This window comes from Nerophis lumbriciformis, linkage group LG32 (genome assembly GCF_033978685.3).
Source record: "Nerophis lumbriciformis linkage group LG32, RoL_Nlum_v2.1, whole genome shotgun sequence".
Classification (NCBI taxonomy): Eukaryota; Metazoa; Chordata; class Actinopteri; order Syngnathiformes; family Syngnathidae; genus Nerophis; species Nerophis lumbriciformis.
The window spans coordinates 19,941,149-19,968,032 of record NC_084579.2 but is presented as its reverse complement, the minus strand read 5'-3'; the positions used below and the strand labels follow the sequence as shown (position 1 = coordinate 19,968,032).

Genomic DNA, 26,884 nt, shown 5'->3' with positions numbered 1-26,884 from the left:
AAACTTAAGAGTTGAGCTTTGATCATACAAAACCCAAAACCAGTGAAGTTGGTACGGTGTGTAAATTGTAAATAAAAACAGAAGACATTGATTTGCTAATCCTTTTCAACCTATATTCAATTGAATACACTGCAAAGACAAGATATTTAATGTTCAAACTGAGAAACTTAACTTGCAAATAATCATTCACTTAGAATTTAATGGCAGCAACACATTGCAAAGTTGGCACAGGGGCATTTTTACCACTGTGTTACATGGTCTTTCCTTTTAACAACACTCAGTAAACGTTTGGGAACTGAGGAGACCAATTTTTGAAGCTTTTCAGGTGGAATTGTTTACCATTCTTGCTTGATATACAGCTTAAGTTGTTCAACAGTCCGTGGTTCAAGTTGTGGTATTTTAGGCTTTGTATTGTGCCACACATTTTCTTTTTTTTTTGTCCTGTCCAGCTTCTCAGGCAAATCATAATGTTGATGTTGATGCCCATATCAGCTGTACAAATTTACTTTACAAAAGAGAAGTGGGGGATACTTCTCTTGTTGCCTTATTTGTATTTTACTTTATTCAATGGATTTCTATTATCAAATTGTGGAGACAAGAGGGGGATAAGACAGAGAGACAAACACAACAATAACAACAACAACAGAACATCAGCAAATATGATATGTACAAATATGATAGTAAACGTGATAGCAAAGAAGCAGTTGGTGAAATAAATAATAATACAGAAATGACAATGAACTTTTTTACACTACAAATGGAGCAATACAAATGTTCACACATTTTCAACGGGAGGCAGGTCTGGACTACAGGCAGGCCAGTCTAGTACACACACTCTTTTACTACGAATCCACGCTGTTGTAACACGTGCAGAATGTGGCTTCGCATTGTCTTGCTGAAATAAGCAGGGGCGTCCATGAAAAGATGTTGCTTGGATCGCAACATATGTTGCGCCTATAACAGTCAATGAAGCATTCAGCACATCTATAGTTAGACATCTATAGTTAGATTCGAAGACGGGGAAAACACGTGTACTCGTAAACAGCGTGTGCAACAAACATGGCTGTTGACGCAGAGTTAAACCTTGAAATGCAACCTTACCCAAGCAAAAACCATACATATTTATCTGGGAGAGTCTTGATACCAATGTCCTTGACCGAGCAACACACAAAGAAGTTGTAGACCTTCATGCTTTTCCTAGTTTTCATCTGTTTTGTCGTGTAGAATGGCGTCTGGAGCACACGATAGTTCGACATGTCTGGGAACGCGGACAAGAGATAATCCTTGATATCACTCGATATAGGGATCTATTCCATTGCATAGTTGGATTTTTTGCTAGCATCTGCTTTTCGCAGGAATATATAGGCCCCTTCTGTACTCAGATAGTGCACACGCTGCTTGCTGTATAACAGCCGTCTTAGCTTGGTTGACCATCACTGGTTTTCACTTCCGAGAAGAAGTCACGTGTCAGAATACAAGCAATAGTTTACTGACATCATTATTTTTTACTTTCTTTTGGCTTCGCATTGGTCGGCAGAGTTTGTAGTGTTCAACAATGATGCCTTTCACCACACGGTCATTTACTAACAAGCATATTGCACAACACTGCAGCAACAGAGCCAGTGTTGTAGAAACGATAGGTAGCAAACTGCTCCGTCGACATTAATAAAAGTGGTGCGTTCACACGGCAGTGCATTGCAGTGTCACACTGTTAGCAACAGCATGCTACATGCATGTAGGGCTGGGCGATATGGCCTTTTATTAACATCTCGATATTTTTAGGCCATGTCACGATACACGATATATATCTCGATATTTTGCCTTAGCCTTGAATTAACACTTAATGCATATAATCACGGTGGCAGAGGGGTTAGTGCATCTGCCTCACAATACGAAGGTCCTGAGTAGTCTTGGGTTCAATCCCGGGCCCGGGATCTTTCTGTGTGGAGTTTGCATGTCCTCCCCGTGACTGCGTGGGGTCCCTCCGGGTACTCCGGCTTCCTCCCACTTCCAAAGACATGCACCTGGGGATAAGTTGATTGGCAACACTAAATTGGCCCTAGTGTGTGAATGTGAGTGTGAATGTTGTCTGTCTATCTGTGTTGGCCCTGCGATGAGGTGGCGACTTGTCCAGGGTGTACGCCGCCTTCCGCCCGATTGTAGCTGAGATAGGCTCCAGCGCCCCCCGCGACCCCAAAGGGAATAAGCGGTAGAAAATGGATGGATGGATGGCATATAATCACACCAGTATGATGATTCTATGTGTCTACATTAAAACATTCTTGTTCATACTGCATTAATATATGCTCATTTTAAACTTTCATGCAGAGAGGGAAATCACAACAAAGTCAATTTACCAAAACTGTATTTATTATACAGTTATTAAGCAGTGGCACAAACATTCATGTCATTTCCAAAAGAGAAAGTGCAAGATTGTCAGAGACATTTTAAAACAAGCTATTAGTGCACTTTTGTGCATGATGTCACTAAAATGACATATCAAAACAACACTAAATTAAAGTGCACTTTTTGTACAGAACGCCACTACAATAGTTTAAAACAAATAAAGTGCACTTTTGTGCATGATGTCACACAAGATATTTCAATAAGTGTCAAATGAAAATTAGCTGCATAAAAGGAAATCAAATAGTGTATACATAGTCGTTCGCTATGTAGTAGGTTACTGCGGACGTTACCTCCTTCTGTTGTTGACTATTTTTTTCATACCATGTTGATCTGGAAATGGTTGCTTCGGCATTTTGTTGGTGTGGCACCGAACGGAGATGTTGACATGCAGAGTTTCAAGCACTCTTCATTCTCTAGCGGGTGACTTTTCAAATGATGCTACATATTAGCAGTAATGCTACTTTTTGTAGCAACGCTTTTGCCGCATACTTGACATATTACGGTTGTCTGTTCAACATCTTCCCGCTTGAAGCCAAACCTCCACCAGACGATGGACCCCCTGCTGTATTTCTTGGGAATTAATTATTCCTTCATAACAAGTACCGTATTTTTCGGACTATAAGTCGCACTTTTTTTCATAGTTTGGCCGGGCTCCAGTGCGACTTATATATGTTTTTTTCCTTCTTTATTATGCATTTTCGGCAGGTGCGACTTATACTCCGAAAAATACGGTATATTCGATATATCGCCCATGCATGTAGATAAAGCTGCTGGATGGTGACCTGTCATTAAACTTCAAATATAGCTACTTTTTTTTTTTTTTTGGACAAACAATACTTTAGGAGGTTGCCCACAGCCAAGGATGTTATTTGACCCGGTGCTAATTAGAGATCCTGGCAGTTATTTAGTTTTGTTGACCACTTAGCCGGCGACTATAGGGTTAACTGAATACAAGCGTTAATTGGAGAATTTATGGTAGGCAGATTCATTATGTAATTAAATCATTACTTTCTATTAAACACACAGCGCCACCTGCTGGATTATGCCACTTATACCGACGTCGCCACAGAGAATGTGTGAGCGAGGTTCTAATGCAAACAGTGACAGCTGGTACTCATTACATATCGCTTATGTCAGAGCAGTTTTGCTTCCTGAGTTTGACCTCTGACCCCATCGACTCCCGGGTCCTTCTCTGGTTTGCCCGATGCTCTTGAGGAAAACATCACAAAGGATTTGGACCATTAAAAAGAAAACAAGATGTCCACGCCTGTTCCGTCGCCAATGAGGCTGCACGTTTGCCACTTCCTCCCAAAAGGAACCAAAAACTTTGGTTACCAAAAACAACAGAAGTGGCGGCGTGAGGAAACCCCAGCACGTACAGCAGAATCATGTGCGCCTGTTTTTTTTTAAGGAAAAAAGGTCCAGGCACTGTCACTCAGCCACTAAATATGTACTTGTAGTCCCCAGCTGGAAACAAAACCAACCTCTGTACTCTTCTCGTTACTTCGATAATTACTTCACGTTCGACTAGAGAAATAAATGTGAATGACAGCGGAAAATGAGGAAATCTGGGGTTTGAATTTGGACTGAAACGTCCCTGTGTCTCGAGTCAAAGGGCGACGAATGACTGGCGGCAAGCTCGCGAGGTGTGATGTAGCACGTCTCAACATGTCAGCGGCACGACGCTGTGCAACTGTCTATTTCCATACTTCCCAAATAAACACTGATCCATTTTCATATTGGAATGTATCCCACTGATTTACAGCAGGTTCATACTGCCACTGCTCATTAATTTGAGGTGTAGTTCTTTTTAGTGTTTTAATTAAAGGGGAACATTATCACAATTTCAGAAGGGTTAAAACCATTAAAAATCAGTTCCCAGTGGCTTATTTTATTTTTCGAAGTTTTTTTCAAAATTTTACCCATCACGCAATATCCCTAAAAAAAGCTTTAAAGTGCCTGATTTTAACCATCGTTATATACACCCGTCCATTTTCCTGTGACGTCACATAGTGATGCCAACACAAACAAACATGGTGCATAGAACAGCAAGCTATAGCGACATTACTTCGGATTTCAGCGGCTTAAGCGATTCAACAGATTACACATGTATTGAAACGGATGGTTGTAGTGTGGAGGCAGGTAGCGAAAACGAAATTGAAGAAGAAACTGAAGCTATTGAGCCATATCGGTTTGAACCGTATGCAAGCGAAACCGACGAAAACGACACGACAGCCAGCGACACGGGAGAAAGCGAGGACGAATTCGGCGATCGCCTTCTAACCAACGATTGGTATGTGTTTGTTTGGCATTAAAGGAAACTAACAACTATGAACTAGGTTTACAGCATATGAAATACATTTGGCAACAACATGCACTTTGAGAGTGCAGACAGCCCAATTTTCATCAATTAATATATTCTGTAGACATACCCTCATCCACTCTCTTTTCCTGAAAGCTGATCTGTCCAGTTTTGGAGTTGATGTCAGCAAGCCAGGGAAGCTAGGGTCGATATTCTTCTCTTGATCATCTTCGGTGGCATAAGGGACGGTGTGAGCCAAGACATCCAGGGGGTTTAGCTCGCTCGTCTGCGGGAACAAACTGCCGCCATTGCTTGCCGTGCTACCGAGGTCCTTTGTCCCTGAATTGCTCACACACTCCGGCAGATTCAATGGGGGTCTGGCGGCAGATTTCTTTGATTTTATCGTTGGAAATGCATCTGCTTTGAGTGTCGCAGGATATCCACACATTCTTGCCATCTCTGTCGTAGCATAGCTTTCGTCGGTAAAGTGTGCGGAACAAACGTCCAATTTCTTGCCACTTTCGCATCTTTGGGCCACTGGTGCAACTTGAATCCGTCCCTGTTCGTGTTGTTACACCCTCCGACAACACACCGACGAGGCATGATGTCTCCAAGGTACGGAAAACAGTCGAAAAAACGGAAAATAACAGAGCTGATTTGACTCTGTGTTTGTAATGTGTTTGAGAAAATGGCGGATTGCTTCCCGATGTGACGTCACAACGTGACGTCATCGCTCCGAGAGCGAATAATAGAAAGGCATTTAATTCGCCAAAATTCACCCATTTAGAGTTCGGAAATCGGTTAAAAAAATATATGGTCTTTTTTCTGCAACATCAAGGTATATATTGACGTTTACATAGGTCTGGTGATAATGTTCCCCTTTAAATATATTTTATTATGTTGTTTTTTGTTTCCTTGTACCAAACTTCTTGTCTGTGGTTTTGGCATATCAACTGGGATTGACGGTTGATTGAGTGAGGCATAGTATCCTTTAGAGGTGTGTTTCTTACCTTAGGGCCCATTGTTGGGCCGCAAGCGGCTCCTTGAAGGCCGCCAAAAAATATCTGTTTGTCTGCTGTCAATATGGGTCGCAGCGGTACTTAGTTGTAATACACTTTTCCACCACTTGTGGCAGTAATGACAATCTCAAACAAACAGAAGAAGTCTGGAGAAATTTCTTCAGTGCAAAAGTTATGACTGAAATAGGGAAGCTGTGTTTTCATTTGCACTTATATCTAAGTTTATTTGAAAATGACGTATATTATTATTATTTATTAATTTAGTTAAACATACTAAAAAAATGCCCCTAGTGTGTGAATGTGTGTGAATGTTGTCTGTCTATCTGTGTTGGCCCCGCGATGAGGTGGCGACTTGTCCAGGGTGTACCCCGCCTTCCGCCCGAATGCAGCTGAGATAGGCTTCAGCACCACCCGCGACCCCAAAAGGGACAAGCGGTAGAAAATGCATGGATGGATGGATGGATGGATATTTTATTTTAGTACTGTGTATTTGTATGTACATTTATTTTCATCAGTTTGTATGAGTCTTCTTCAATCTTTTGCAATATATTTGATAAGTACCGTACTTTTCGGAGTATAAGTCGCACCGGAGTATAAGTCGCACCTGCCGAAAATGCACAATAAAGAAGGAAAAAAACATATATAAGTCGCACTGGAGTATAAGTCGCATTTTTTGGGGACATTTATTTGATAAAACCCAACATCAAGAATAGACATTTGAAAGGCAATTTAAAATAAACAAAGAATAGTGAACAAAAGGCTGAATAAGTGTACGTTATATGACACATAAATAACCAACTGAGAACGTGCCTGGTATGTTAATGTAACATATTATGGTAAGAGTCATTCAAATAACTATAACATATAGAACATGCTATATACGTTTACCAAACAATCTGTCACTCCTAATCGCTAAATCCCATGAAATCTTATACGTCTAGTCTCTTAAAAACTGTGACTTATAGTCCGAAAAATACGGTATTTACTTTTGTAATCAGCCTGACCTAAGCCTTGAAAATAATCTTTGTGATTAACGCATGGTTTCATTTCATTTAACAAATGTGTATCTTGTTAAACTGTTAGTAGGTTAGATACAGTATATTTATTGAATATGATTAAAATCAAGAGGAAAATGAATAATTCAGTGTTGATATTTGAGTGGGCCCCAGGCCACTTTGTAGTGGAAGAGTAGGGCCCCAAGGTCATAAAGGTTAAGAACTTTGCGGCAATGATTTTCCCATTACATTTGTGTGATGCCCTTTACCACAACAGAGGTCACGAGGGCTCTAAAACAACTTAAACCTAGAAAGCCAGCTGGCTCATATAAGTTGGAGCCGCTCTTTTTAAAGTTAGCAGCTGAAATTATAGCTGAACCACTGACTCACATTTTTAACCTTACTCTAATTTCAAATGAAATCCCTTTGGATTGGAAATCTGCCCTTGTAATCCCCCTATTAAAAGGAGGTGACCCTAGTAATCTAAATAATTACAGACCGATCTCTAAACTCTCTGTTCTGGCAAAAGTGCTTGAATCCCTTATCAGTGAACAGATAAAAGACTTTTTGGACACCAATTTTATTCTGTCACCATTTCAGTCAGGTTTTCGTAGAAATCACAGTACTGTTACTGCTGCTATGAAGTTTATAAATGATGTAACTGAAGCTCTTGACAAGAAGCAGTGCTGTCTGTCCCTCTTTATTGACTTTTCAAAGGCATTTGATACTGTTGATCATGTCATTTTAATCAAACGTCTTTCAGCTATTGGTTTTTCTCAGCAAGCAGTTGGATGGTTTGCAAATTACCTCACAAGTAGAACTCAGGCTGTTCAGATAGAAGGTTCCTCCTCGGACGTAATGCAAGTGAAAAAGGGTGTCCCTCAAGGTTCTGTATTGGGCCCCTTATTATTCACTATTTACATAAATAATCTTGGACAGAATATTCCGAACTCAACTTTCCATTTCTATGCTGATGATACTGTCATATACTGCACAGCACCCACTCTTGCTGAGGCTTTTAAATATCTACAACATGCATTTGACAGAGTACAAGAACAACTTTGCTATCTTCAACTGGTTTTAAATGCAGAGAAAACAAAGTGTATGCTCTTTACCACATCAAAAACTGTAAGATCATCACTGTGTGAGAACATTTTAACAAGAAATGGGCAACAAATTATGTTAGTATCTGCTTTTAAATATTTAGGATTTTTAATTGATGACCACTTGAGTTTTAAGGAGCACATTCAGTATGTTGTAAAAAAAAAACTGGAACTTTTACTGGGATTTTATTATAGAAACAAGTCTTGCTTTCCTTTTACTGTGAAACAGAAATTGGTGGAAACAACCTTTTTACCTGTTATTGACTATGGAGATGTGTTGTACATGAATGCTACTGCTGCTTGTCTCCACAAGCTGGATAGTGTGTACCACGGGGCACTGAGATTCATCACCAACTGCGCTCCCCTTACTCACCATTGTGTGTTATACTCAATGGTTAACTGGACATCTTTATGTGCTCGACGCCTCAATCATTGGTATGTTTTCATCTACAAAACCATTCTGGGTATCACTCCATCTTATCTGTCTTGTCTTTTAACAAAGAAACAAGGAAGTCACAATCTTCATTCAATGAATGTTCTGCAATTTGTCGTCCCCAAAGTAAGAACTGAACTGGGCAAGAAAGCATTTAGGTTTTCAGCACCGAAGGCTTGGAATAACCTACAATCGAACATTAAACTTCAAACCCTAGTTACGTTGAATGAGTTTAAAGCTTCTGTGAAAGGATTGCAGTCTACCTTGTCTGTATGCACATGTGTCATGTGAACAAGTTTTAATGTTGTAAATGTGATGTTTTATGTATTTGTTTACTGTTTTTAATGTAACCTTGCTGCTGCCCTCTTGGCCAGGTCTCCCTTGGAAAAGAGATATTTGATCTCAATGGGATTTTACCTGGTTAAATAAAGGCTAATAATAAATAATAAGTGAGACTCTACAGTACACGATGATGTCATAAAAACAATCAAAATATATCAAGAACATTACAGTTTGATTAGTAAGTCAAGTCTTATGCTATTTGACAGAATTTCTAACTTTTAGAAAAATCGGCACATTGGTACCTGATTAATTTTCTAAACAGGTTTGAGCATACGTGGTCGGTTACATGGTTGTCATCTACAACCATGCGTTTTGCTCTTTGCTCCATGAGAAACTTTGAATGTAGATGAAAATAATTTTCTCACTAAGGAAGCACCCATAGCGTCCAGAGGACCGAATTTTCAAATTCTGTACTTTTTGCTCTTCAAAATTAATCTGGCAGTCATTTCCCATAAAATCAATTAGTTTTTGAGTAATTGGTAGATAACTAACTGTACTTGGAACGTCCCCTTTCCATTGCCAGACTCGATATGCCGCCCCCTCTTGGTGTGAAGTCAGCTACACAACTGGAGCCCATTTCCCCACATAGACAGTGTGTATAAATGCATGTAAAATTATTATTTTCATGACTTAATTGCATGTTTTTGTCGCCCTGGTCCATGATTACTTTAAAAGTGATATACAAACCCTGTTTCCATATGAGTTGGGAAATTGTGTTAGATGTAAATATAAACGGAATACAATGATTTGCAAATCATTTTCAACCCATATTCAGTTGAATATGCTACAAAGACAACATATATGATGTTCAAACTGATAAACTTTTTTTTTTTTCAAATAATCATTAACTTTAGAATTTGATGCCAGCAACACGTGACAAAGAAGTTGGGAAAGGTGGCAATAAATACTGATAAAGTTGAGGAATGCTCATCAAACACTTATTTGGAACATCCCACTGGTGAACAGGTGGGTGCCATGATTGGGTATAAAAGTAGATTCCATGAAATGCTCAGTCATTCACAAACAAGGATGGGGCGAGGGTCACCACTTTGTCAACAAATGCATGAGCAAATTGTTGAACAGTTTAAGAAAGACCTTTCTCAACCAGCTATTACAGGGAATTTAGGGATTTCACCATCTACGGTCTGTAATATCATCAAACGGTTCAGATAATCTGGAGAAATCACTGCACGTAAGCAGCTAAGCCTGTGACCTTCGATCCCTCAGGCTGTACTGCATCAACAAGCGACATCAGTGTGTAAAGGATATCACCACATGGGCTCAGGAACACTTTAGAAACCCACTGTCAGTAACTACAGTTGGTCGCTACATCTGCAAGTGCAAGTTAAAACTCTCCTATGCAAGGCGAAAACCGTTTATCAACAACACCCAGAAACGCCGTCAGCTTCGCTGAGCTCATCTAAGATGGACTGATACAAAGTGGAAAAGTGTTCTGTGGTCTGACGAGTCCACATTTCAAATTGTTTTTGGAAACTGTGGACGTCGTGTCCTCCGGACCAAAGAGGAAAAAAAACATCAGGATTGTTATAGGCGCAAAAGTTGAAAAGCCAGCATCTGTGATGGTATGGGGGTGTATTAGTGCCCAAGACATGGGTAACTTACACATCTGTAAAGGCGCCATTAATGCTGACAGGTACATACAGGTTTTGGAGCAACATATGTTGCCATCCAAGCAACGTTACCATGGACGCCCCTGCTTATTTCAGCAAGACAATGCCAAGCCACGTGTTACATCAACGTGGCTTCATAGTAAAAGAGTGCGGGTACTAGACTGGCCTGCCTGTAGTCCAGACCTGTCTCCCATTGAAAATGTGTGGCGCATTATGAAGCCTAAAATACCACAACGGAGACCCCCGGACTGTTGAACAACTGAAGCTGTACATCAAGCAAGAATGGGAAAGAATTCCACCTGAGAAGCTTAAAAAACGTGTCTCCTCAGTTCCCAAATGTTTACTGAGTGTTGTTAAAAGGAAAGGCCATGTAACACAGTGGTGAACATGCCCTTTCCCAACTACTTTGGCACGTGTTGCAGCCATGAATTTCTAAGTTAATTATTATTTGCACAAAAAAATAAAGTTTTTGAGTTTGAACATCAAATATGTTGTCCTTGTAGTGCATTCAATTGAATGTGGGTTGAAAAGGATTTGCAAATCATTGTATTCCGTTTATATTTACATCTAACACAATTTCCCAACTCATATGGAAACGGGGTTTGTAGTTAACATTAGGAGCAACACATGTATATGATCACTTATAAACACCATAGCTTGTGTTTCCTTATATTAGTGTCTGCCTGCAATGGGCCTTTTCTTAAGCTTTCCTATGACATTTTTAATTATTGTTCTTTTTTTAGGCCTTGCATGGCCGTGTGTTCCCACCTTTGTAAAACTACTCGATATGGGAATTACTCTTGAAGACAAAGTATCTTATCAATGTTCTTTTAGCATTTTCTCAAACACAGATCAACTCCACTTAAGGTACAATAGCAGCATTAAAACATCAGTAGAAGAGGACGCAAAATAGAATATTAGCGGTTTAACTTTTCTTTTCTTTTTTTTTTATCTGTCCACTCTTTTGGTTACGATATGAATACTATTAAGCTCCATAATGTAGCCACTTGTGTGTCTGCTCCGAGCCGATGAGGAGCCACAAAGTCTCGATGAAAACACTGCATCCACGGAGGCAAAAAAGCTCAATTAGGCACGCCGCTGGTGTGTCTGTTTCAAGAAGGAACTGCAAAGTTCTAGTGACACCACCGTGGCGGGAAGTAGCAAAAAAACGTGTCTAAGACGTAATATGAGAATATTTTTCCGCAGGTTCTGACTCGGATTTTCTCCCCTCTAAGTATTTTGCTAATTTCTTAAAATTCTGCACAGAAATATTGGAATAAAGATGCTATCAAAACACTAAGCAACATACAATTACCTCCAGTCTTCTGTAGTTGACATCAGCAGGTCCGCCTACATTTTGGAGCTAAAAGTGGGCGTTCCAAACTGTGCTAAAACGTGTTAGAAAACAAGCTTAAAATCACTACTCTGTCTATCCATCCATCCATTTTCTACCTCTTGTCCCTATCGGGGTAGAGCCTATCCCTATTTTGGAGCAAATGTCACCTGTAGACATACATTTTAGGTCCAGAACTATGAAATAAGTGCCAATGTTGTCAGCATTAGAGGGGCCCTTTAAGATGCAAGCTTTCATTCGTCTTTTCTCTTGTCTATCTGTCAGGTTCAAACACTGATGACATCTATTAAACAGACGAAAAGTAAGGAATCATGCAGAGACAGAGTTAAATGTTGCTCAATTGAGGAGAGACGTGTTTTAGGCTGTACTCTAGTTACAGATCCAAACTACGTTCTAAAAGTCCAGCCCACGTGCTTCCTCTATTTATTTGGGAGGTCCCTGGTTACATCACTGAAGCTGTCGTTGAGGGAAGGGGGGTAATCTCAACAGCTCCAATTAGACACAATATATGACTATTAATAAAATGCAAATGTGTTGACGCTGGTGATATCGCCCCGTCTCTGCTTTGTCTGCGTCCCGGTACTCGATGTTCGGCCTTGGCAGTCAGCAGGCCGTTCCTGGACACAGACACTGATACGAGACGACTTGCAATCTTTTGGATTGCCAGTTTTGCACAGATATACAAATACAGCTTCAGCACAATTGATAATAAATATAGCAACGGCCCTTAAGCATAAAGTTGTGTGATAACATATTCATGATTATTCTAACACTATCATTCTCTGAAACAAACATTTATCGGACTAACTGTGTAGAAATATAGGGAAACAACGACAAATGTGCGCTTTATTCACTAACTGTGTTCCAAAAAAGATCAATGAGAATAATACATAATGTTGGATATAGAGAACATACGTACGTACCTTTATTTATTAAATCACAATTATTGAAATTCAACGATTTGGTGCATTTGCAAACAGCTAAAATGATGTACAAAGCAAACTAGAACCTGCTACCCAAGAATGTACAACAATTCTTCTCAACAAAAGAGAAATATAACCTTAGAGGAAAATCTAATATAAAACATTTGTATGCTCGTACAACACTTAAAAGCTTTAGCATATCTGTATGTGGAATTAAGTTATGGAATGGATTAAGCTAAAAAATCAAAGAAAGCACCAATATGATTCAGTTTAAGAGACTGTTCAAACTACAAGTGTTCACAAAGTACACAGAAGAAGAATTATGATGAACATCTTGAACCCTTTTTTTTATGATGAACATCTTGAACCCTTTTTTTTTTATTGAGACAAAGATTATTTATGTATTTAATATTTGTTTGCTACTATGGTATATTATTTATTTATTATTTATTTGTTCACTTTTCTGTTACAGAGAATAAGAAAATTGGATAACATTGCTATGGTATGAAAAGGGGTAGGATTAAATAAGCTTTGCTTCTTCCTACTCCTTTTCAGACATGCTGTAATGGAACAACTGGAAATGTGTGATGCATTACATTGTATCGTATGCATGTTTGAAATAAACTGAAACTGAACTGAACTTCCAGCGCTGCATATTTTGGACCAGTCCGACAACGTGATGAACGCGGGGACCTGCTCGGCCACGTGCGACGACTTCCAGCAGATCAAGACGACCGTGCTGCAGCTCAAACAGAAGGTACACACATAAACGCTACACTGCAGCATTCCTGCAAACTCACAGACATCCGTGGTGTAAATATCTGCACAAATCATCTGCTACTTCATCACACTTTTATTTTCCACACTGTCCATACCCGACAGCAGGAGGCACATTTTAGCAGCCCCCTGGAGGCGCATTACACTACTTTATTTTCTCATTATGAAAACATAAAAAGGCCTGTACATATTTCTCTCACTGGAGCTGCTTGATGTTTGCCTAAAATGCGAATTGGACAGCACATTAGCAGAAAACTCCTCGTCAATGGTCATGTTTCCCTCCGTGTGATTGCAGTTGTCCGAATGTATCTGAATCCGCCACTACTGGCACTCAGCACCGCTTACTGGATCACATGATTAATGGCTTGCAGTCCTGTGGTCTGCCAACCCCTGCTGCTGGACTCTGTACATACTCACTGCTCACAATATTAGAGACACCCATTTCAGATACAACATACTGTATGGATAAATATAATAATAATAATTCATATTGGGATTTTAAATCACCAATATTACTGTGCTTGTAGCGGAAAATGTATTGTTTTTAAGTCCTAATTTAATTCTAATTCTGCATCTTCTGGGTAGATGCAGCAGCTTGAGAAACATAAAGAGAAATATTTCCTGAAACATGCCAGTTACCTTAAAGACATTTTTTTATTTTGGTTCCAAGAGAAAACAGTCAGCGCTGAGCAGAAAACCCCAGGAAATATATTCGGAAAAAATCAATTAAGCATGATGCGGTATCACTGTTTGAAATTAAATGACTGTTGTGTCTATTAAATACACAACTTCAAAAAAAATAATGATTTAAAACTAGGAAATAATTGATTAAATAAATATTGTCTATTAATGTTTCAAGTAGAGATGTCCGATAATGGCTTTTTTGCCGATATCCGATATTCCGATATTGTTCAACTCTTAATTACGGATACCGATACCGATATATACAGTCGTGGAATTAACACATTATTATGCCTAATTTTGTTGTGATGCCCCACTGGATGCATTAAACAATGTAACAAGGTTTTCCAAAATAAATCAACTCAAGTTATGTAAAAAATGCCAACATGGCACTGCCATATTTATTATTGAAGTCACAAAGTGCATTATTTTGTTTAACATGCCTCAAAACAGCAGCTTGGAATTTGGGACATGCTCTCCCTGAGAGAGCATGAGGAGGTTGAGGTGGGCGGGGTTGGGGGGTGGAGGAGTTGAAGTGGGGGGGTGGGGGGGTTGAAGTGGGGGGGTGGGGTAGGGGTTAGCAGGGGGTGTATATTGTAGAGTCCCGGAAGAGTTAGTGCTGCAAGGGGTTCTGGGTATTTGTTCTGTTGTGTTACAGTGCGGATGTTCTCCCAAAATGTGTTTGTCATTCTTGTTTGGTGTAGGTTCACAGTGTGGCGCATATTTGTAACAGTGTTAAAGTTGTTTATACGGCCACCCTCAGTGTGACCTGTATGGCTGTTGACCAAGTATGCTTGCATTCACTTGTGTGTGTGACTGGGCCGGCACGCAAAGGCAGTGCCTTTAAGGTTTATTGGCGCTCTGTACTTCTCCCCACGTCCGTGTACACAGCGGCGTTTTATAAAGTCATTCATTTTACTTTTTGAAACCGATACCGATAATTTTGAAACCGATGCCGATCATTTCCGATATTACATTTTAAAGCATTTATCGGCCGATAATATCGGCAGTCCGATTGTATCGGACATCTCCAGTTTCAAGTTATGAAAAATAATCAGATTGTTTACATTACAATATTATTATTTTGCCTAAATTTATTAGACAAGTTAATATACTTTATACATTTTGTAGTTGAAAAACACACTGTCATATGTTAGAACATTTTTCTTTTGACTTGAAATTTCACTTACCAAAATATTGTTTAATAGTTGATTAAACTAGATTCATTTTACAGGCCTGTTTTTTAAAGATGTGCTTTCACAATACATTTATATGATTATAGGAGTAAACTTTTTTAAATGTACTGTAATGCTGTTAAGATGTCTAGTGGGATATATGGTGGTCATCTATAACCGCACATTTATAGTTACCTTTGTACAAGATTTTTGCAGATGTACCTGATGGAGTGTCAACTGATTGTATGTACGAAACCCTATAGCAGTGTATTTTAATGCATCCTCCTCTCCGCCGGGTTCAAGTGTTCATGTCAAGGTGAGAGGTTGGAGTTGAGCTTGATGCTGACAGCACAACTTGCCTCAAACACTGATTTGTATCCCTCTGGGATCGCACTCGACGTTATATATTTCGAGATCAGAGATAACTTTTTTTTTCCTGAGGATGCTGCTTAGCATACCGAGCGCTTACAGTATAACACTGCTGAACGCCCCAGGTTGCCCTAACCTCCATCTGTCAAGGTTACAGCTGACCTACTTCACATGCAAGATCAGCTTTCATATTCGACTGCAAAAATGCTCAAAGGAATAAGACACATTAGGAATACTTAATTTTTGGGTTATTTATTTTTTTCAAGATGCTGTCAAGCAGTGGTGATGCTCTTGAGCAAAGGACCAATGACAAAATTCCAGTGTCCACTACAGTTTTTTTGACAGGACCCCCGGGCCTTCCCGGTCCACCAGGTAAGCTACAGTTTGGAACCATTAAACTCAAATTTAACTAAAGCTATTATATCGATCCATCCATCCATTTTCTACCGCTTATACAGTATGTATATATATATACATACTGTATATATACATATACAGTATATATATGTGTATATATATATATATATATATATATATATATATATATATATATATTTATATACAGTACAGGCCAAAAGTTTGGACACACCTTCTCTTTCAATGGGTTTTCTTTATTTTAAGGACTATTTACATTGTAGATTGTCACTGAAGGCATCAAAACTATGAAGGAACTCATGTGGAGTTATGTACTTCACAAAAAAAGGTGAAATAACTGAAAACATGTTTTGTATTCTAGTTTCTTCAAAATAGCCACCCTTTGCTCTGATTACTGTTTTGCACACTCTTGGCATTCTCTCGATGAGCTTTTTCAAGAGGTCGTCATCTGAAATGGTTTTCACTTCACAGGTGTGCTTGAAGCTCATCAAGAGAATGCCAAACGTGTGCATACAGTAATCAAAGCAAAGGGTGGCTATTTTGAAGAAAGTAGAATATAAAACATGTTTTCAGTTATTTCACCTTTTTTGTTAAGTACGTAACTCCACGTGTTCATTCATACAAACCCCGTTTCCATATGAGTTGGGAAATTGTTAGATGTAAATATAAACGGAATACAATGATTTGCAAATCCTTTTCAACCCATATTCAATTGAATGCGCTACAAAGACAAGATATTTGATGTTCAAACTCATAAACTGTATTTTTTTTTTTGCAAATAATTAACTTAGAATTTCATGGCTGCAACACATGCCAAAGTAGTTGGGAAAGGGCATGTTCACCACTGTGTTACATCACCTTTTCTTTTAACAACACTCAATAAACGATTGGGAACTGAGAAAACTAATTGTTGAAGCTTTGAAAGTGGAATTTCTTTCCCTTTCTTGTTTTATGTAGAGCTTCAGTTGTTCAACAGTCTGCTGAAATAAGCAGGGGCGTCCATGAAAAAGACGGCGCTTAGCTGGCAGCATATGTTGTTCCAAAACCTGTATGTACCTTTCAGCATTAATGGTGCCTTCACAGATGTGTAAGTTACCCATGCCTTGGGCACTAATTCACCCCCATACCATCACAGATGCTGGCTTTTCAACTTTGCGTCGATAACAGTCTGGATGGTTCGCTTCCCCTTTGGTCCGGATGACACGATGTCGAATATTTCCAAAAACAATTTGAAATGTGGACTCGTCAGACCACAGAACACTTTTCCACTTTGCATGAGTCCATCTTAGATGATCTCGGGCCCAGAGAAGCCGGCGGCGTTTCTGGATGTTGTTGATAAATGGCTTTCGCTTTGCATAGTAGAGCTTTAACTTGCACTTACAGATGTAGCGACGAACTGTATTTAGTGACAGTGGTTTTCTGAAGTGTTCCTGAGTCCATGTGGTGATATCCTTTAGAGATTGATGTCGGTTTTTGATACAGTGCCGTCTGAGGGATCGAAGGTCACGGTTATTCAATGTTGGTTTCCGGCCATGCCGCTTACGTGGAGTGATTTCTCCAGATTCCCTGAACCTTTTGATGATATTATGGACCGTAGATGTTGAAATCCCTAAATTTCTTGCAATTGCACTTTGAGAAACGTTGTTCTTAAACTGTTTGACTATTTGCTCACGCAGTTGTGGACAAAGGGGTGTACCTCGCCCCATCCTTTCTTGTGAAAGACTGAGCATTTTGTGGGAAGCTGTTTTTATACCCAATCATGGCACCCACCTGTTCCCAATTAGCCTGCACACCTGTGGGATGTTCCAAATAAGTGTTTGATCAGCATTCCTCAACTTTATCAGTATTTATTGCCACCTTTCCCAACTTCTTTGTCACGTGTTGCTGGCATCAAATTCAAAAGTTAATGATTATTTGCAAAAAAAAAACTTTTTTGAACATCAAATATGTTGTCTTTGTAGCATATTCAACTGAATATGGGTTGTAAATGATTTGCAAATCATTGTATTTTGTTTATATTTACATCTAACACCATTTCCCAACTCATATGGAAACAGGGTTTGTAGTTTTGATGCCTTCAGTGACAATCTACAATGTAAATAGTCATGAAAATAAAGAAAACACATTTAATGAGGAGAAGGTGTGTCCAAACTTTTGGCCTATACATAGGTGAATCCAATTTTGTGGCCGGAAATGGAATTTTGAATGTTTTGAAATAATAACGAATGCTAGAAAAACTGCCGTTGGTAGAATTAGATAAATAACAGTCAATTATTGCATAGCCAAAGTATCATTTTTCACACTGTAATTCATCATTTGCATGACAGCTTGCCCCACAGTGCTTGTCTCATCAACCGCTCAGTGGCTAAAGAAAAATGTACAATATTTAGTGGACCTTATCGTGCATCTGCGTTGTTTTAGGCACTCCAGGACCTGAAGGACCAGGGGGTCCTAAAGGACAATTGGGGCCCCCAGGCCCTCCTGGACCAAGGGGCTTGATGGGTCCCATGGGGCCCACACCAGACTTGTCCCACATCAAACGAGGCCCTCGCGGAGCTGTGGTCAGTGGATATGTACTTTTTATTTATTACGTTGATAGATAGGTGCAATCAAAATGAGCATGACTCAATTGGTGGATGACATTATTCGCTATGCAAGGTTAATTTATATAAAAATGTTCACCTTTTGTGAGGTAAACTACAACAACGAAGGGTTAATCCCTTGACAACTTGAGCGGTTTTCTTTGGCATGATTGTGTTTTCAGCACGCAGCCTCTTTCTTGCCTGTGAGCGTCAGCCTTTCATGTTGATGAGTGGGATGTTAACCAAGAATGTGTAAGAAGCGGTTCTCGGTTGCCATATTGATGAATGACACTATCAACACCTGCAATCAGACGAGCGAGCACCGTTATTGTGCCAAAACTACCAAAGCCCGCAAGTCACATTTAGGGGTTTTAATTACTACTGTAAGTTTCTGACCGTGAGCTCACTGGTTCGTCTTCTGCAACCTCTTAATCCTCATTAGAGGTTTAGATCACTGGGTCACATGTGTCGATCGGAAACACTGATTCCCTCTTACTTTTTTAATGTTGATTAGCTCAGGAGTACAAGTTCACCCTGTAGAAAGAGGCCATGTTTCAAAGATGTCTCTACTTAACAAGAAAGGAACTATTTACTAGTGGAAAGTTCAGGTAAAGATGGGCTTTCAATAAAAATGTAAAAAAGGCCAACATCTCCCAATGTCCCAATAAGGGAAATAACAAAAATGGAGCCAAATTTCCGAGTGAAGGGAGTATCCAAATTTTCTTCAAATGTCCCGATAAGGAAGGAAACTGAGCTAACAGTCCAGAGATGGAAAATGTCCAAATTTGCCTTAAATGTCCAAATAACAAATATCTCAAACACTCAAAATGTTCAACTGAAGGGAAATATCCCAACACAATTCTAAAAGAAAAAAGGTGTCACAAGCAAAGAAAGTGTTCACCCAAGTGTTCCAAAAAGAAAAATATTCCAAATCTTGACTTGAGCCGAATATCCCGATAAAGGACATTCCCAATGAAGTGATATATGACCATTTTGTTCACGATGTTTCAAATAAAAAAATATGTCAAAAATATGCTCCAAATGTCAAACTTTATTCATAGTGTTTCCTTAAGGGGTTTTTCCAAATTTGAGGCAGTTTTACTGAGAAAGAAAATGTTGTAATTTTCTGCTAATATTCCAATTAAAATAAATTTCTAAATGTTAGGACAACAAAAATTTCAAAATGTTCCCCAAATGTCAACGTTTCCTCAAAGTCTTTTGATAAGCGACATATCCAAAAATGTAAATTATCCTTAAGTTCTAATACGGAAAATATCAACATTTTCTTCAGGTATCCTCGGGCCTCATATATTAAAGGGGAACATTATCACCAGACCTATGTAAGCGTCAATATATACCTTGATGTTGCAGAAAAAGACCATATATTTTTTTAACTGATTTCCGAACTCTAAATGGGTGAATTTTGGCGAATTAAACGCCTTTCTATTATTCGCTCTCGGAGCGATGACGTCACAACGTAACGTCACATCGGGAAGCAATCCGCCATTTTCTCAAACACCGAGTCAAATCAGCTCTGTTATTTTCCGTTTTTTTGACTGTTTTCCGTACCTTGGAGACATCATGCCTCGTCGGTGTGTTGTCGGAGGGTGTAACAACACGAACAGGGACGGATTCAAGTTGCACCAGTGGCCCAAAGATGCGAAAGTGGCAAGAAATTGGACGTTTGTTCCGCACACTTTACCGATGAAAGCTATGCTACGACAGAGATGGCAAGAATGTGTGGATATCCTGCGACACTCAAAGCAGATGCATTTCCAATGATAAAGTCAAAGAAATCTGCCGCCAGACCCCCATTGAATCTGCCGGAGTGTGTGAGCAATTCAGGGACAAAGGACCTCGGTAGCACGGCAAGCAATGGCAGCAGTTTGTTCCCGCAGACGAGCGAGCTAAACCCCCTGGATGTCTTGGCTCACACCGTCCCTTATGCCACCGAAGATGATCAAGAGAAGAATATCGACCCTAGCTTCCCTGGCCTGCTGACATCAACTCCAAAACTGGACGGATCAGCTTTCAGGAAAAGAGAGCGGATGAGGGTATGTCTACAGAATATATTAATTGATGAAAATTGGGCTGTCTGCACTCTCAAAGTGCATGTTCTTGCCAAATGTATTTCATATGCTGTAAACCTAGTTCATAGTTGTTAGTTTCCTTTAATGCCAAACAAATACATACCAATCGTTGGTTAGAAGGCGATCGCCGAATTCGTCCTGGCTTTCTCCCGTGTCGCTGCCTGTCGTGTCGTTTTCGTCGGTTTCGCTTGCATACGGTTCTGTGACGATCTGTCACTTCATTTCGGTTTGTTTCCATGTTTTTGTATTTACTTCCTGTCAATGCTCTTATTTTGTTATATTTCCTGTTGGTTCCGCTGAGCACTGTTTTCTCCTCACCTGCCGGTGATTGGCAGCCGGTCCACACCGGCTGCCAATCAGCATATGCCTATTTATGTTTTCACTCGAGCACTCCTCAGTGCTCGACGATAGACTATGTTTGGAACTGTTGTATGCAAGACTGCTACATTTCTCTGTTGTTTTATTATTAAAATCATCTTACCTGCTCATCCTCATCCTGGTTCTTGCATCTTGGGGTCACACAAACGGCAGCCATGCGAGTCCCTCACAGTATCGTCGAGCCAGAAAATTGTGTCCTCGCGAGAACCCCTGTCGGCGATGCACAGCCGACCTTCTGGACCGCACAATTCTTGGAGGACTTAAAAGCCAGGTTTGTGCGGTCCCAGCCCACAGCAGGCTCGGACCTTCCCTCTCCGCCTCGACCGCCGGTTCCGGCTCTCCGACCGGCTAGGCCACCGCCGCCTTCGCTCTTCCCGGCTCGGCCGCCGGTTCCGGATCTTCGCTCTTCCCGGCCACTGCCGCCATCTTCCCCGTCGCCTGCTGTGCATCCTGTCCCGGCTCCACGGCAATCGCCTGTGCCAGCGCGTCGACCACCGGTTCCCACACCGCGTCGCACGCCAGTCACAGCCCCGCGTCGCACGCCGGTCGCGGCGCCACGACGACCAACACCGGCTGAGTGCCCAGCACCCGTTCCTGCTCCAAGGCAGCTTCCAGCAGCTGCACCACGGCTGCTATCCCTTCCATCTCCCGCTCATCCTGCCAGTCCGGCGAAGGCTCCAGTGGAGCCCAACGTGATGTCCTTCCTGGCCTCCTGCTGGGACTCGGCGAGGGACTTATCTTTATCCCTCCTCCTGGCCCCCTTCCGCCCGTCCCTGGTTTTCGCACCGGGGGACATAAAAGACCCAGAACTCCTTCTCCCAGTGGTGGACGGCGTCTGGCATCCGCCTAGTGGAGGGGGGGCTACTACCAGCAGCAGTGCAGCCAAGCACACGCCGCTGTCATCCCCGCCATCGTCTCCTCCCACGGAGACATCATCGTCTCTTTCCACGGCGCCGCCACCTTCATCTTCTCTGGCGCGCCTTCGCACTGCGCGGACATCTTCCGCGTCACCGGTGGAACTCCGCACGACACCGCCATCTTCCTGGTCGGCAGCGGATCCACCCACGACCACATCTCTGGCGGGCTTTCGCATGGCGCCGCCATCTTCAGTGTCATCATTGTCGACGACTCCGCCCACGATGACATCATCTCTTGCACGCGTTCGCACGGCGCGGAGGTCTTCCGCGTCACCGGCGGGACTCTGCACGGTGCCGCCATCTTTATCGTCGGCAGAGGATCCACCGACGACGCTGTCATCCTCGTCGCCGCCAGCTGCGCGACCTCCTCCTTGTCGGCCACTAATGTGGCCGTTCCGTGGTCGTCCACCTCGCCAGTGGCAGCGGCGTTCAACGCGTCGCCGCCACCTGACTCTCCCTCGCTGGCTGCGGGGACACTTGGCCTGGCGACCCTCCGCCATGTCCTCCCTCCACCCTCCCGTAATTTTTGGACTTATTTCCGTTCTTGTTTCCAGGGAACATCTGGAATCTGTTCCTTGAGGGGGGGGGTCCTGTGACGATCTGTCACTTCATTTCGGTTTGTTTCCATGTTTTTGTATTTACTTCCTGTCCATTATATTTCCTGTTGATTCCGCTGAGCACTGTTTTCTCCTCACCTGACGGTGATTGGCAGCCGGTCCACACCGGCTGCCAATCAGCATATGCCTATTTATGTTTTCACTCGAGCACTCCTCAGTGCTCGACGATAGACTATGTTTGGAACTGTTGTATGCAAGACTGCTACATTTCTCTGTTGTTTTATTATTAAAATCATCTTACCTGCTCATCCTCATCCTGGTTCTTGCATCTTGGGGTCACACAAACGGCAGCCATGCGAGTCCCTCACAGGTTCAAACCGATATGGCGCAATAGCTTCAGTTTCTTCTTCAATTTCGTTTTCGCTACCTGCCTCCACACTACAACCATCCGTTTCAATACATGCGTAATCTGTTGAATCACTTAAGCCGCTGAAATCCGAGTCAGAATCCGAGCTAATGTCGCTATAGCTTGCTGTTCTATGCGCCATGTTTGCTTGTGTTGGCATCACTATGTGACGTCACAGGAAAATGGATGGGTGTATATAACGATGGTTAAAATCAGGCACTTTGAAGCTTTTTTTTAGGAATATTGCGTGATGGGTAAAATTTTGAAAAAAACTTCGAAAAATAAAATAAGCCACTGGGAACTGATTTTTAATGGTTTTAACCCTTCTAAAATTGTGATAATGTTCCCCTTTAAGAGTTTCGTAGATTTCTTGCTAAAAGTTGGCGTACGTTCAAATCCGGAAAACGATGTACGCATAAAAAAATGATTTTCAATTAAATTAATTAATCCAAGCACATTTCTTTGTTACATCCCAATCAATGTGGAATTCATCGCAGATGATTGATCGCCACGCCCCCTTATAAATAAGTCATATAGAAATAAGCCATGTGCCTGAGATCTGCCCAATCAAAATTCAGTAGGAGTCACTAGGAGGTGCTTCTTTCTCGTGTTTCGAGCGAATGAAAGAGAGATTGTAAACCTTTTTAATGCTGTGAGCTCCGAGAACCGCACGCAAACTTAAAAAAAATGAATTAAAAAATTAAATGGTTTGACATTAGGAGGAAGGCGAAGATGAGATGTGTATGGCCAAAACAGGTGAGGGGCAGTCAATCAAGTAGTGCTGCACCCCCGTTTGAAAAGATCTAAAACTTTAGATGAGGCGGGTGACTCTTGATTACCCTAAAATAAATATAATTTGTGTAATTTACAACAAAATATGTTCATACATTAGCCTGCTCACAGCCAGATTAGAGTTTCATGTGAAAGTGATGTAATATTTGGTTTGCAATCTCTTACAGTACATTTGAACATGCCAGCATGTCAGAATGTGAAAGACTTTGACCCTTTTTTGATTACTCAATTTATTATTAAAACGCAGGAGAGTTACTTGGGGTAACAGCGGTACGTGACATAGTCAGACCGTTTCCGGTGCCATTAATGTGCCGCAACCACCGGCTGCTGTCCGCCCGACTGGCCAAGCTGGTGCTGGAGTCAGAAACACATTGTGACAGCAAAGGTGGCAAAATGATCACCTGGATTAATCAATAGGCGTCCCTCATAAATATGAAATATGAGTTTTGTGTCTTTGCCTCAATCTTTTTAACATTATTGAAATCAAATGTTGGCAAAGCCCGAACGACCACTTCTGTGTGTCGCCAAAGTATCCACGGCCTGTAGAAATGCGTGTGTGCCAGCTATGAAGTTGGCGTGAGGAACCGCACAGTTTCACGCTCTTTCTCCTTTTGATACATCTCAACTTTGCTGTGAAAAAGTGAGTACGGCAGGTTTTTGTGCGTACGCAAGCTTAATCCATGAAGCCCCTGTTGAAGCCATGAGACTAGAGATGTCCGATAATATCGGACTGCCTATATTATCGGCCGATAAATGCTTTAAAATGTGATACCGGAAATTATCGGTACCGGTTTCAAAAAGTAAAATTTATGACTTTTTAAAACGCCGCTGTATGGAGTGGTACACGGATGTAGGGAGAAGTACAGAGTGCCAATAAACCTTAAAGGCACTGCCTTTGCGTGCCGGCCCAATCACATAATATCTACGGCTTTTCACACACACAAGTGAATGCCCATGCATACTTGGTCAATAGCCATACAGGTCACACTGAGGGTGGGCGTATAAACAACTTTAACACTGTTACAAATATGCGCCACACTGTGAACCCGCACCAAACAAGAATGACAAACACATTTCAAGAGAACATCCGCACCGTAGCACAACATAAACACAACAGAACAAATACCCAGAACCCCTTGCAGCACTAACTCTTCCGGGACTCTACAATATACACCCCCAGCTACGTCAAGCTCCTCATGCTCTCTCAGGGAGAGCATGTCCCAAATTTCAAGCTGCTGTTTTGAGGCATGTTAAAAAAAATAATGCACTTTGTGACTTCAATAATAAATATGGCAGTGCCATGTTGGCATTTTTTTCCATAACTTGAGTTGATTTATTTTGGAAAACCTTGTTACATTGTTTAATGCATCCAGCGGGGCATCACAACACAATTAGGCATAATAATGTGTTAATTCCACGATTGTATATATCAGTATCAGTCTATATCGGAATCGGTAATTAAGAGTTGGACAATATCGGAATATCGGATATCGGCAAAAAAGCCATTATCGGACATCTCTACATGAGACATTTCCCCCATTAGAATAATGGGAGCAAATTTAGATATTTCCCTATGGCAACATTTACAAAAGCTCAATACATAACATGACAAAAGGCCAATACAATACATAGAGCAAAAAAGTAGTCGACTTTAAGCACCACAATGATATTTTAAGCCTGACGTCAACTAGTCGCTAATCATGTGATTTTGGCAGTACACAGTATTTCTTTTGCACTTCACTCCGCCAGACAGCAGGAGTGACGACTACGGCGTCAAAACGGTGCCAAAATCTTTGTGTGTAAAAACCACACTCAGGAAACTGTTACCATCAAACTGTGTCTCTTATGAAGAAGAGCAATCTTTGTAATCTAAAGTTTATACAAAATATTATATATTAAATATTATATTATATTATATCATTCCTCATGGGGTTAAGTGACACATAAAATAACACATTTGATCACAGAGGGCGTGTCACTTGCATCTATGACACATCAGAGCTTAATAAATGATTTACAGTGCATCAGTACTGGATCGGCCACACGCTACGTCACGAAGATCTGCTTGTGGTCATGATTGAAGGTAGAGTGGAGGACAAGAGGCCTCTGGGGAGAAAATCTGGGATGCAAGATACCGTAAAGGATGGTAGATCTTACAAACACGTCAAAAGGGTGAGCAGTGAAGTGGTTGCTAAGGACTGGATCTACCTGAGGGCAGAACACTAGTGAGTGCATCTAGAAAGTATTGACAGCGCTTAAATTTTCCACATTTTGTTATGTTACAGCCTTATTCCAAACTGGAATAAATGTATTTTTGTTCTCAAAATTCTACAGACAATACCCCATAATGACAATGTGAAAAGTTTTGTTTTGTTTTGCAAATGTAATAAAACTATAATATCAATATAAGATATTTTATCATATAAAGTAGGTCTATATAATGCAACATTGGAATTACCTTGGGAACGTACATATATCCATAAAAACATTTTGCCGGTCAAAAAAGTTATCTTTAATGACATCAATTTGTGAAAGGTTGTTGTTAAACATCAACTTTTCTGGCATATTCACATGACATCATAATAAATGGTAATGCTACCGTTAAATAGATTGTAGTATAAAACATGTATATTAAATGCAGTGGTGTGCCGTCAGGGCCAGCAAGGCCTTCTCTGCTGGCCTAACATAATCAGAAATCGTGATCATAATTAAAGATAAAAGTATTTTTTTATTTACTTTCCCTAAATATCTTACATTTGTCATATTCTCTTCATGTCATATTATGTTTCTTTCAGTGCTGTTGTTTTTAGGTTAGAGTTTTTATCCAATTAGAATTCAGTTAGCTTATCAATCAATCAATCAATCAATGTTTATTTATATAGCCCTAAATCACAAGTGTCTCAAAGGGCTGCACAAGCCACAACGACATCCTCGGTACAAAGCCCACATAAGGTTATGTTGCCATGCTGTACGAAATCTGCCCGGGGCCTTCAGAATCAACAATGCGAGCGTCTGTGCACTGTAAGTGAACAGGCACATACAGTTGATAGACAGTTGCGATAGCCAATCAGATCACGAGTTGTTGTCAGTAAGGCCTTCCAGCTGGCCTTACGATGAACGTGACATTTACGCATCCTGTGATTGGATACTCACCGGGGCTGTTAGCGGATGAATTTGAGAACACATACAGTTGATAGACAGTTGCGATAGCCAATCAGATCACAAGTTGTTGACAGTAGCCTATCTAGGTAGCCTGATGTTAACGAGACTGTGATTG

The 26,884-nt window shown here is 40.9% G+C and overlaps 1 protein-coding gene across 2 annotated transcripts in view; it reads left to right on the top strand.

Moving 5' to 3' along the window:
- ccbe1 (collagen and calcium binding EGF domains 1) overlaps positions 1 to 26,884 on the top strand; it is a 102,205-nt gene that overhangs the window by 61,554 nt on the left and 13,767 nt on the right. For both annotated transcript variants that reach the window (XM_061927179.1, XM_061927178.1), the window contains exons 6-8: positions 13,156 to 13,265; positions 15,777 to 15,882; positions 18,307 to 18,446. In XM_061927179.1, coding sequence (XP_061783163.1) covers positions 13,156 to 13,265; positions 15,777 to 15,882; positions 18,307 to 18,446 — 356 coding nt within the window. The remainder of the gene's footprint in view (positions 1 to 13,155; positions 13,266 to 15,776; positions 15,883 to 18,306; positions 18,447 to 26,884) is intronic.